This window comes from Fistularia commersonii, chromosome 10 (genome assembly GCF_037954325.1).
Source record: "Fistularia commersonii isolate RoL2024-O1a breed Wild chromosome 10, RoL_Fcom_v1.0, whole genome shotgun sequence".
NCBI lineage: Eukaryota > Metazoa > Chordata > Actinopteri > Syngnathiformes > Fistulariidae > Fistularia > Fistularia commersonii.
The window spans coordinates 17,633,500-17,646,785 of NC_141293.1; the positions used below are offsets into that span (position 1 = coordinate 17,633,500).

The following is a 13,286-nucleotide window of genomic DNA, read 5'->3' on the forward strand; positions in this document are numbered from 1 at the left end:
CCGGGCCCCAGCTTGGGAACCTGCAACAGTTGACTTGAGCGTGATTAAAAAAAAAACAAAAAACGGAGCGCTATGGAAACCGGCAGGCCAATAGAGGAACGGGAAGCTGTTTACAAGGGGGGTGTACCGTTTCTATGGTTGCCGGACAAACTTCTTGCCACAGGTATTAAACTGGCTCCCCTGCCGCCCCGCAGCCCGCTGCCGCCCCGGGAGAAGACCTCGGCAGAGCAGCAGGAGCGCACAACACTTTGTCGGGTTTCCCACCCACGGACAGGTGCCAGGTGCGTCCCAGGAAGGACCACAAGCGAGCACACGCAAGGTGAGTCGCGTCTTGAGCGCAGATCGTGCGTATTCGTCGCGTAAATATGGATATTTACGCGTTTTTTGCGCTCTGCGCCAAATGCGCCAAATGTGCCAAATGCGCCAACCGACGGTGATGCGGTTTTTTTTATCTTTAACTTGAATGAATCGTCCTGCCAGGCGTGCGGTGGAAGAAGGAGGACGAGGAGGGAGGGAGGAGAAGCGTCGCACGGAGCCATGCTGTCTCTGAGCCGCGCCGATGACCCCTGGCCCGAAGGCTCGGTGGGGTTGGAGGAGGAGGTGGTGGCGGCCGCCGCGCAAGCCGAGGAGCGCGACAGCCGCGGTGTCACCGACGGCGGCTGCGGCTGCGTCAACCTGGACGACAGCCTGACCAGCCTGCAGTGGCTGCAGGAGTTCTCCATCCTCGGGACTAACGTGGCGCAGCAGCGTCCCGGCCAGCAGGCGCACCTGTTCATCAAGCGGCAGCTGGGCTCCGACGCGCCGGCCTCCCCTCTGGCCGGAGACCCCGCCTCGATCGGTATGCCGTTGACCCCGGGGAAGCCCACCGCGGCCAGCTACTGCAGGATGCCGCCCCTCGCCGGCATCGTGGCGCACGGACACTGTCCGGATGAGGTGGACTACAAGACCAACGCGCACATCAAGCCGCCGTACTCGTACGCCACGCTCATCTGCATGGCCATGCAGGCCAGCAAGAAGAGCAAGATCACCCTGGCTTGCATCTACAAGTGGATCACCGATAACTTCTGTTATTACCGACATGCTGACCCCACCTGGCAGGTAGTCACTCTCTCTCTCTCACACACACACACACACACGCACACACACACACCTGGTTGCCTTGCAAGGCTCTGTATACATCCCGCACTCAGGTGCCACTTCCTCCACCTGCAGCATTGTGTGAAAATGTGTTTGTCAAGCTTTCCCACTTGAGCCTGATGTTTCCAGGACAACTTAGTTGATACAGACTTGCTGAGAAGACGCTTAAAAAAAAAAAAAAAAAAAAAAAAAAAAGTTTTGTACTTCTAGTTCATTATTTTGCTGACTCCTGTCAAAAAAAAAATTTTTTTTTTTTTCTTCCAAATTCAGTTATCACTTTTGCGCGGAAAACCCCCGAGGTTATTTGCCAAAAGATGGGAAGACACTGTGAGAAAAAAACACAAGACATTGACTGACCATCTGTAAACATTACCAATAAGTTAATATAAAATCAGCGAGCATTTACATGAACCTAACCAGGATATCAGAAAACAAAATGACCAGGAAGTTTTACATTTAGTTACATTTCTGTGCTGTATGGAAAGCACCGGCATGAAGGGATTTATATGCGGTTAAATGAATCTTATATTGTCTCGCTTGTGCAAATGTCAGAAAATTGTCAGAAAAGGTTTACTGGGTGCAAGGCGGCAGATTGTAACCGTTTTGCAAAATCCATTTAATCTTGAACACAACACGAGCATAACCCGTGCATTAAGGTGAACCAAATCATATACATGAGACAAAGAACGGGAACTGTTTTGTTAAATCGTGCCCTTTGTGGTTTCTTGCAGCTAACAAACTAGCTCATCATGAAAGTCTTCATTTATCATTCAGACTTGCAGTCTTGAAGCCTCCTAGCGGCCGGAGGCCCACAATGACAGATTTGACCAACTAGATGTGGTGGATGACGTAACCCCATATCACGGGAGCGTCCCCACAACGCTACATTTCTGGTGTTCCCAACCAAATTTCCAATATATTTTAATTCCGGCTGGTGATTTCAGTCTCCATCGACGTACTTACGACAGCTTACGGAAGGAGTTGTTGCCGAATCATTTATGAACGGGGAATTGAGAAATATAACTCGCCCCCGAAAGCATTTAGGGACCTCGGTGTGGGATTTTCTATCTGCTCTGCTTGAGCAGACAAGAGGGATGGAGGAGTCGAAGGCGGGGCGAGGAACTTTCGAGAAAAGTTTAATTCTACCGGTTCAATAATTGATGAAACCGTTAGCCGTACTCTCTGAGCTCAGACTATTTAGAGCTGTCTTGTTATTGTAAGGCAGTACAAGGCGGATAATATTTAACAGAGGTCGGGGGCTCACCGCTCTATTTGGTCGAGAGTGAAGGGGAACAGTCGGATAGATGCAACGTGACACGTAAATGTCATGTTTGGGTCTCCTGCGCTTTCCGCTCAGCTAGAACCAGGCCGTGGGGGTTTAACGTGAATCTGATGTTACCGATAAGTAGATTTATGCGCTTGATGGGTTCTCTCTGCATGTAGTATTTTATTTATTCATAATCAAGACGAAGATTTACACTGTATCGATAATATGAGAGTGGCTTTAACTGCTTCGGCAACAGCGAGCTTACAGGGCGGTCGGTTCGAGTCCCGCCTCTCGCTTGTCGGCATGCCAAAGCGTCCTTGGGCAAGATAGCGAATTCCAAGTTGGTCACAATGGCCCAGTTAGCATGTAGCGTGGTAGCTCTGCCACCACTGGTGTGCAAATGCTTTGAAAACCCAAAGTGTGAAAGGATCCTATTAGAGGAGATCGTTTGTCATAACCAAGAGCTAGCGTTATTTGTTTTAACAGGATCTTACCTGTCGGCACCCAGCTGGAGAAACGGTGTTGTTCAGACGTTCAAATGCTGGGTGAACCGAAGTCAATGTCAGGGCGTCTGTAGCAGCCGATGCTAGCACGTTGCTCCATTGGCGAATTCCAACATCCCAATGTTGGTGGCCATAGTCAATATCTTTTTTTTTCATTTCAGAATTGGCTTTTTATATTTGCAAGCAAGTGAGGAAATCAATAATGATCACATGTTGTGAAAATCCACGATAGGAGATTTATTTCTTTTGTCAGGCAGGTCTGGTATGCGAGAAGCCAAGTGAAAATTCACATCTTTATTTTCAGAACTCAATCCGACACAACCTGTCACTCAACAAGTGTTTCATCAAAGTGCCTCGGCAGAAGGATGAGCCGGGGAAGGGCGGATTCTGGAAGATCGACCCGGTGTACGCCGAGCGACTCCTGAGCGGCGCCTATAAAAAACGGCGGATGCCGCCGGTCTTGATCAACCCGGCGCTGCAGAGCCGCCTGAGGATCAACCAGCAGCCGCAGACCAAACCCCCGTACAGCCCACCTAGTGGTCCCACTTTGTGCATCAACCCAGAATCCCAGCGACTCCTGTTGGAGTTTGAGGAGGCCACCAGTGCAGACCGCAAATGGGACCCTCATCTGGCCGAGGGGACCATGCTGGGTTCCTGGCCCACCGTCCGGGGATCGGGGAGTCACAAGAGGAAACTGGGCTCCAGGAACGGAAGCTCCAAAGCTCCCCGTTGCTCCAGCTCCCCTCTGCTTTCAATGGACGAACCAAGGGAGATAGGATCCCTCAAAGGAGACTTCGACTGGGACGCGTTGCTGGACTCGGCTCTCAGCGGGGAGCTCAGCTTGGAAGGAGGAGACCCTTTGAGCCCGATAATGAAGGCGGGCGACCTGACGGTGCGGGGTACCCACATATCTGCGGACGAATCGCCGGGCGGAACCGCGGACATCGATATTCTGTCGGGGACCCGGAGGAATAACGAGGTGTCCGACCTCGATGAGGAGACCTTCCTCGCCACGGCCTTCCTGGAGAGTCCCTGGCCGGAGGTGCAGGACCAAGGACGCAGTGACTTCCTCTGTAGCTCCACCGTCAACCTGGATCAGCTGTTTGACCTCGGAGACACTTTGAACGGAGATCCCGGTTCCCGAATCGACACCCTCCTTTAAGGATTAGTCGTTTTCAGGTTCCAGACTAAAAGAAATCAACTTTATTAAGGAATTATAGACAACTTTTTTTTACTCTTGACCGATTCTTTTTGACCTTTTTTGGGGGGTGGGGGTCGGGGGGGGGGCAATCTAAGTTGACGCTTGTTGACGGGAGCCGACGATCACGGTCAACTTTGAGGCGATGTGATACCGATAGAGTCAAACACTTGGATGTAGGATGACCCCCGTTCCCATCTTAAAAGTGAGTTATTGGAGTTTTTTTAATTCTCAAATCAAAAGATCATCCAAGCGCCGACTGCACGATTACATCTGACGTGTATTTATCAGAGGCGGGAGCGACGGATCTTTGTTAATTTCTTAAGGGGATTTAATCTCGCATTTTCGGAGGTTGTTAGATATGATGGAGACGATGCAGAACCTGTTTAGATGTAAAGTTAGCGTTCGCTCAAGGCGAAGCTCCTCGGCCTGCAAGCGCGTAAATGCAACCAATTGTACTGACGGCTTGTAGGCTTACTTGTAGGACAACTTTGTGGCGTTACGCTCTGAGCAGCGTGAATTTCAACATGACTACTAATGGAAAGTGACTCTGATTTCCAACAAATCTGTCTAATGCAATGGTATGTACACACACACATACACACACACGTACATATATATATATATATATATGATTTAGTGCAGCGGGTCATTTGTGACTTCTCTGATTGTGATTCCATCACCAGAATTAGTCAACGGTGCTGCTGTTTTGCCACAAAGAGATTTTGGCTCTCGCACAAGTTATGTTAAATTGATGGTCGAGGTTCCCTTTGAGATGTATAGATATGAATATCGTTTAGCAAATCACTTGGTTTTGTTAAAAATGTTGGTGCTGGCTTGCAGTATTTCTTAAAATTGCCCTATGATGAAGTGGTCAAAGTTCATTTGAGACATATTCACGCGCGGTGAGGTAACTACAGTCTTGTTGAAAACAAGCGCGCGATACGACTTGTTCGTTTACAAACCGACTCGAGGGTTAAGATGTGATGTTCGACGACACGAAAGAACACGGGGACCACAAACGTGTCGTCCGTTGCTGGGAAATATTTGAAAAAGACCGTGAAGGCAACTATACCACGAGGATGATTCGTTTGCCAAATATAGCCTCTTGTAGATGTTATTTACCGTTTTAGGATTTTTAATGTGTGGGGATTTTTGGTACTAACTCTCCTCCTTATGCATTTTTTTTTCAAAATTAATTGGTAGAAATTTAACTAGATTAACTAAAATTATGCAGGGCATTTCCACTAGTGAGAGTTCTGAGAGAGGAAGTGAATAAGAGATTTTTTTTTTTTTTTCCCGACAGATAAAAACAAACCTTGTGACTTTCTAACAGATGGAAACCGGTGAAGGTCACATCCAAGCTTCATGGCGTCAAAGTTCAAATGGCTCCGGGCAAAAATGTCATACAAAAACTTATTAAAAGCTTAAAACGCTCACGTTAGAAAGGCGTGTAAATGAATACCTGACCTTCAATGTGCCAAGAACGTTCAGGAAACAATGGGGTGTGAGGACACAGTGTTTTGGCGTCTGTGTCGTGTCGTGCAGCTCGGATGTGTCACTAAAACCAAATCACCCTTAGTGAAGATTGTGAAGGCGCAATCGCTGTACAGTGTATTTTACATCGCGTGGTCGATTTATGCAGTTTGCCTCACGGACCGAGTTTCAATGCTTTCTGTGTTCTAACGCGCAAACGGGAGTTCTTCTCGATCGCGTAACGCGTTTTCAACTCAATCGATTCGGTTCTCTCAATGTCTTCTCGCTTTGTTTTTATTTCCTTTCACAATAAAAAAAAAAAAAAAGCTGTACGCTCATCTTGTGTTGTGCACTTTTACGCGCTTACTCCCTCCTCCTTTTCATTAGTGTGTGAAATTTACGTTTGCCTCTCCCCGCTAGACTCTCCACTGACATCAGCCGGTGGAGGGGGCACAGTCACAGGGGGTGGCTGGGTTTCTCTTTCAGGTCTTTGTCTGTGCTCAGTCAGACTCTTGTTCCCCATTGCGCTCGGGTCTGTGTTCCCTCATTGGGATGGTGTGGGGTCTAACAGGGACAAGTGTCCCACGGCCCCATATATCACAGCCTGTCCGTCCCACCGTAGACCACACCATCTCTCCGTGACCCTGCCTTAAGATTAGCAACGTAGCTCACGTTCAGAAGGCCCTGCTGAATAGCCGCCGTAGTCTCATGCAAAACAGGAAGTCCCCGGAGTCCTGAACGGACGTTTTTTTTTTTTTTTTTTTTTTTTTTTCTGTCGGTAAGTGTGTCGGTTGTTGACGGCCCGCGACGCGACACCCGAGAGGTATGGACACCCAACACTCCCCCTGGAAGACAGGGATCCTGCATCTTCATGCCCAGATGGAGGGCTTTTTTTCAGGGAAAGGAGAGATGAGCCCCCCCCCCCTCCCCTCCAGACTCCAGGTCCATAAAGCCCTCCTGGCCCGGCTTACAACAAGCACATCTCCAGCTGGATCACAGGGTTCATAATTGTAATGCAGCCCGTTAGATGAGAGGCGGGGGTAACCTGAGGCGGGTATTACGCTGATGGCTGCAGGTAAGATGAGCCACGAGGTGAAACGCTAACCCTCATTGTTTGTTCCAAGTCAGAGACGCTGCAAACTGAAAGCGCTAAACATCAACACTCCATGTGACATGAAGATGCCGCAGCCCTTTTTACGATGAGAGGTAGGGCCGGGTAATATGTCTTCAAATCGATATTACAATTATTTGGAGCCTTTTTTAGCTCAATTACAAATGCTTTTTTTTTTTCCACTTTTATTTTGATATTTTTGCTCTCATCCAAACCAAAATGTGTGTAAAGTATTGTCAATCACCAGGTTTTGCAGCAGCTGAGGAGAAGGTGGTGTGATCACAGTGGTTGAGCTGTCAAGGTGTTGCAACCAGCATGAAAGTTGCTGTATTGTGCCGCTTCACTTACAGTTCACCCTGCTGAAGTTCCTTCAGGCATCTCAGATCCGTGAATAGGAGTTGCAGAATAAATTGTTGGCAGGCGAGACGATTTAACAGAAGGTGCCAAGCTAATCGTTGGGTGACGTTGTTGGAAATTGTCCAAATACATAGAAATCTTTGGTGATCGTGTTGCTTCACTTTCCTAATGAGATCAGCAATTATTAGAGCAGTTGTTGCATGGAAAACCCCCGTCAGATTAGAACACGATGTAATCTGTTTTTATGAACACAAGTATATTCATTGGTAAGTCAGTTTTAATTAGAGGGATAATGCATTTTGTCACTTTTCTGTTAAAAGGCTTTTAAAGGTGTGTCTATGCATACCAAGTTTCGTGATTTTAAATGGCCTTATTGTGTCTCGTGCTTTTTTTTTTTTGCCTTTACCAAATGTATTTGCAATTTTAATGAGATTGTTTTTTTGACGTTCTTGTTGTATACGATTGAAGCGGACGAGATACTCATAATTGATATTCACTCTTCGAGTGCTTAAAAGTGGTTTCGATTATCTGATCTCAGAAGTCCGGCCTGTTAATGAAGTATCCAATGTGGTGAAATTGCTTTACAATATGTTAGTAATATCACATATTCCTGTGTTGTAAGTGATGTAATGAGAAAGCATACGCCCACATGGCTTCTTTTTAGGTAAAAATCAGTTAATGTTTACCAAGCAGTGCCATTTCATGTGATCATAAATGTGTTATTCTGCACAAAAGTCACGTTACAGGCCAGCTCTGCTTCTCACTACGATTATAACCTTACATTACATTAAAAGCGGTGAATTGAATAGCCGTTTGTAAACACGAATTGTCAGATAATCGAAACAACTGGGATGTCGCAGGTCCCAAACTCATAAAAATAGGACGATTGGATGAACACCACTCTCACAGGGACCCGAGGCTGGCGGGGCTTATCTACAGGATCATGAAAAAAAAAAAAAAAAAACAAGATGGGAAAAAGTGGATGAGAAGAGACAGAGGGGAATACATCTTTTTTATCACACAGCTAATGAAAAGCCTGTTTCCTAGGTTACAGCTGGTGCCATTGTCATGTAGGGAGGCGGGGGGGGGGAGCGGAGTTGTGACCGGCCTTACCCGAGGGCCACGGTTGATTAGGGCCGAGGAAGGATGGCGAGTCCCGACAGACAGAGAGCCTGATGGAGCCCCAGATTTATTACGCCGGCGGTTTAGTGAAAGTTCACTTACCTCCACTTTTACGCAACGCTTGTTGCTTTTCTCGAGTCCGATGACTTTAGTAAACTCAACCGCATCCACCCGAAGTGTCTGTGGTCTTAAATTCAATTTGACTTTCAATGATGTTTTGTGTTTTTCTGCGTTTTCGCACCGCTGTGTTTTTAGAACGCTTAACTTGAGTTGGATTGTTCTACGAATCCATGGTCTTTGCTTATATTAGGCTTCTGCGAGTTTTTTTTTTTTTTTTTTTTATTTCTCTCAGGAAAGAGTTTCCTCCAGGAAAGACCCACCTAGATCAATGTTCCAGCAGGATCGGGGTGTTTTGCAGTTTTACAAAATTTTAGATTGAGCACTGCAACCCCGTGCCAACATGTATCTGCTCAAGTCATAAACTACGTAAAATAAGTCAAATACGCAAAGTTTAAGCTCATCTGCCATGTAATCTGAACATGTAATATCAACACTGCAAAGCTCATGTTTCCCTGCACCTTTATCATTTTTTCAAAACACTTTTATTAATAAAAACCTGTTTCGACATATTTGTTTGATGCTCTTTAAAAACATCACTTGGTAAAGTCAAAACGTAAGCATATGGTTTTCTCACAATAAGTTATGAATTGACTAGGGCCAATTATAGTTCACAATTAAATTATAGTTCACAATTAAATGTCTAGATATATAAATGATATTTGTAATAATATATAAATATATAATATCGTTAATATTTAGAACAGTGGGTCATTTGCAGAACTGGAAATATCTTCATACATTGATTTTTTTTCACCTTTTTTGGTGGATTTAATCATTGACATGTTTTTATCTCAGCTTGTTCTTTACTGTGTGTGGCTTCAAGCCATGAATATATAGTTTATTTAACTGATAGAAAAACAAACAAAACACACTACGTTTCAAGATACCTTAGAATTGATTCTGTGTTTTTATTAAGAGCACACCGTCATGTCAAGTCTGTGTAAAGAAATCAATTCCAATCACAAAGTGTTTTTTGTTTAAAAAAATGTATTAGGAAATCAGTTCATTTCTTTATCTGACAATTACAGATAGAATTATTCTTCCCATATAGCGTTAGGTTATGATAAACACCGTGACAAAGCGTATATCAATCAAAATGAAACGGAACCGGTCATTGACTCTTAAAAAAATGTAAATGACGTGTCAGTCATCAGATGTTCCGCGGGTGCCGGGGTCAGGACACAGATTTGTAGATCATTGTATGCAGGATCTTCAGGATGATGGTGGGTGTGTGTTTGCATGTTTGCTTGTGTGTGTGTGTGTCCTCTGCAGCAGTTTAGGCTGATGCCTTCTTTGTCAGGAGGACACAGGCGGAGGGTAATCCGACATCCATCACAGGCTTACTGAGCAATACACACTCTGGAACCACAAGGAAACAATAGCCAGGGAAACAGAGGGAGGGCCTCTTTATTCATTACGCAAGTTGGGAGGGGGGCGTCTTTGTAGGTGTTTGCAGGATGGAATGAGGCAGCAGAGCCGACGTCGTGACAAAGCCATTTCTGAGAGGAAAACTTCCACGGGGCGCTGGAAAAGTACCAAGCTCTGTTTTCCATAGCATCGGCGCTCCGGATGGATATGAAATACAGCAAAAATAATAGAGAATTTTTTTTGAAAACAACCTGATTTCTGATATGTTTCAACTTTGGTACCCAAGAGACATAAAAACCATAAATGTTTTGGTTTTCTTATACTATGTATATACTATGTAGATACACTGCTCAAAAAAATAAAGGGAACACTTAAAAAACACATCCTAGATCTAAATGAATGAAATATTCTTATGAAATACTTTGCTTTTTACACAGTTGAATGTGCTGACAACAAAATCACACAAAAATGATCAATGAAAATCAAATGTATTAACCCATGGAGGTCTGGATTAGGAATCACACTCAAAATTAACCTTCTCCAGGCAGATGTTGCAGATTTGCGACAGCTAAATGCTACTTAGCTAATTACGCCACAACTTAATTTGAGCCTGAGAGGGTTAAAGTGTAAAAACACACTCCAGGCTGATCCAACTTTGATGTAATGTCTTTAAAACAAGTCAAAATGAATCTGTGTTGCTTCCTGAGTGGACACTATGATTTCACACAAGTGTGATTGACTTGGAGTTACATTGTGTTGTTAAAGTGTTCCCTTTATTTTTTTGAGCAGTGTATATACTATGCATATACTGAAATATTTTCAGAAGGACACAGATTTTGGTCGATACCTTCGCCCTCACCATCCTTTACATTTGACCGGTAAAAATCCTTTTACACAAACACTTTCTGATCATACTGGCTGATATTTAGCACGCTGTGAAAAAGGCGATTATGATTTACTCCAGTCGTGTGCGGTGAGGTTCATGCCTGGTGAAGCGCTGGCTCCTTCGGAGTCGGATTAAAATTGTAAGAACTCAAAAGAGTATCCCGTTCCCTATTCAGTTGGCCACATGCACACCGACGTCGGGCAATGTTTTATTTCTCATTAGCATTTCACACACACACACACACATAAAAACAGCGACACGCACATTAGAACACATCATTTTTTGATTTATTCTAATCTAATTTTCTTGTTAAACTGAAAACCATTTGTGGTTTTATTTGTAAACAAAGTCAATGCACCATCTCCATGTATATTCTCCAAATTTTGTTTTCTTTATTTTATCCTAACAGCAGTAAATAAGCACGTGCGGCACTACGCTGCCTCACCATGTGACGTTTCTCTGCTGTTTATTGTCCAATCAAGAATAAGTCATTTACAATTAATACATTACACAGGATATAGAGAGTCATGGCCTATATTATAATATAATAAATCTACAAAAATGACATTGGTGACATGAATTCATACAGAAAATACATCCATAACAGATCAGTGGATGACTATTATTTATGTTATTATTCTTTTTTTTGTTTATTTGTTTGTTTTCGAGGAGCCTCACCTGCTCACTCTGTCTATTTGTTCACTTCTAATCGAACCTGATTTCCACTCATTTATGTACATTTTTTTTCCAATTCACCAAATCGAGCCGGGCATCAAGAGACCGGTTTAACATGACTCACTGTGTGGGAAGATAACATGGGAGGGAAACACCGAAACCAACTGGTGATGTAACGAATAGTGAAACAGGAGGCAGAAAAAGTGGGACCGATGAAGATAAATTGTTAAATGTGATGCGAATATAACACACATAAATCTTGCTTAAAGGGTTGCTTAAATAAAACGGGAAATAACCACGAGACAGAAGCTTTTCAAAGTGAACCAAAACCTCACCGGGCAACAAAGCAGAAGAAATTCGGAAACGGTCGACAATCGGAAGAGACCAGACGGTTGCTGGTCATCAATACTAACCTCCTCTGGGTAACCTCTTTGGCAAACAGACAAACCTGCTTATTTTAGTTTCGTTTCAGTTGGAGGCTCTTGACTAGCAGCGTTCACCCAAACCTAGCCAGTCCCAACCGGTTACCTCACAAGGGGTCGGGCCTCCGATCGGGAATGTCCAATCGCACGATCCCGAGCAGATCTTCAGCACCATGAGACGACTGGACAAAGCACAGAAATGAAAGTACAGAGAGTTACCCGGGTAGTTTATTTACTTTTCTAGATGAACAATTCACTTTGAACGCTTTTAACTGTTGAGGAGATAATGCTTGTCCTGGACTCCCATTGATCGCACAGTCCAAGGGACATCAACAACGAAATCAGGGAGGATACTAGTTCCCTTCGGCTACTTTTACCCACTTTTTGTCGCCTCTGGGTAACTTTAGTTACAACTCCATGATTCTAGTTACCTCTTCTTAAATTTGGTTGATTTCTGTCACGTCCGCCGATCTGTAGTTCTATGTAGTGTTCTCCGATTGCTTTCTGTTCTGTTTTTAGTGACATCATGGCGCCATTTAAACTTAGTTACGCCTCCAAGAATCCGAGTTCTTGCTGCTATTTGATCGGATGTCAACTTTGCGATTGCTGTGTTGGAGAATTTCCCGGCATCGCTACCCGGGTAACATGTGAGTAAGTGACTCACTCCAGTGACAGAACAATGGTCTCTAAATACAAGAGTCAGTTACCAAACACACTCTCAGCTTACACTTGGTCTACACACCAGGTCCTCGAACCTTACAACGAAGCAGAAACTACTTTAACATTCTTGTGGGTAAAGACACAATTATACCTTTTAAAAAAAAAACCGCAGAGATCCGAGATCCTGTATTTAAGATAAGATAAACTTTATTGATCCCCATAAGGGAAATTCCTTTGTCACACAAGCGTAACTTACGTATTTAAACAGATCGTTTCACCATTTAATGGCCATCAGAACACCGTGTATTCTACACTCACTTAATCACATATGGATATATAAAATAATTTTTTTTTTTTTTGCAGTTTAGAATTTTTTTGTTGATGTACAGATGGCAGTGACAGTATTTAAGATTATAACAAAAAACAGGGATTTTGATTATCATTGGTGTTTTCTGACCATTTGTCACAGAAAGAGGAAGGTAATGGGAAACCCAGGATAGTACGGGAAAATGTTATTTTGACGACTGGAATCGACGACACCGAGCCAATTTCTTGTACCATCATCTTAGTTAGAGTTTAACTTAAGTCCAAACAATCTTTAGACCACAATAAAATGTAGTCAAGCAAGCAGTGAGTCACTTTAAATGACTAAAATGTAATTTGAGTCGGTGTGAGACTGGAGCAACATTGCAATAATGTTCCGGGTCCAGACATCCTGCATGTTATTTTGATATAACGATTAGAATCAGAATATCAGCTTAACATGCGACTTAACTGTTGACTCACGTTTACTTGCTTTTGCATTAACGGGTAAGACATAAATCTTCTCCTCGGGCCGCGTCAGGTTTCACCCGATTTCCGCACGAGCTGAGAAACCCGCCGAGCCGCTGCCCGAGAAGTCAATAAACAAACACGAGCGGAGCGAGGGCAGTTCCAGGCCCGAGGGGAGGCGGGCCGGCCCGCGTGCACGTTCTTGGCGGCCAC

At 44.2% G+C, this 13,286-nt stretch overlaps 1 protein-coding gene across 1 annotated transcript; it reads left to right on the top strand.

Annotated features, from left to right (window-relative positions):
• Positions 1-225: 225 nt before the first annotated feature.
• foxj1a (forkhead box J1a) lies at positions 226-4,154 on the top strand. The gene is made up of 3 exons (XM_086154139.1): positions 226-319; positions 481-1,098; positions 3,212-4,154. Exons 2-3 carry the CDS (start codon positions 538-540, stop codon positions 4,067-4,069), a joined length of 1,419 nt encoding a protein of 472 aa, XP_086010265.1. The 5' UTR covers positions 226-319; positions 481-537; the 3' UTR covers positions 4,070-4,154.
• The last annotated feature ends 9,132 nt before the right edge of the window (positions 4,155-13,286 follow it).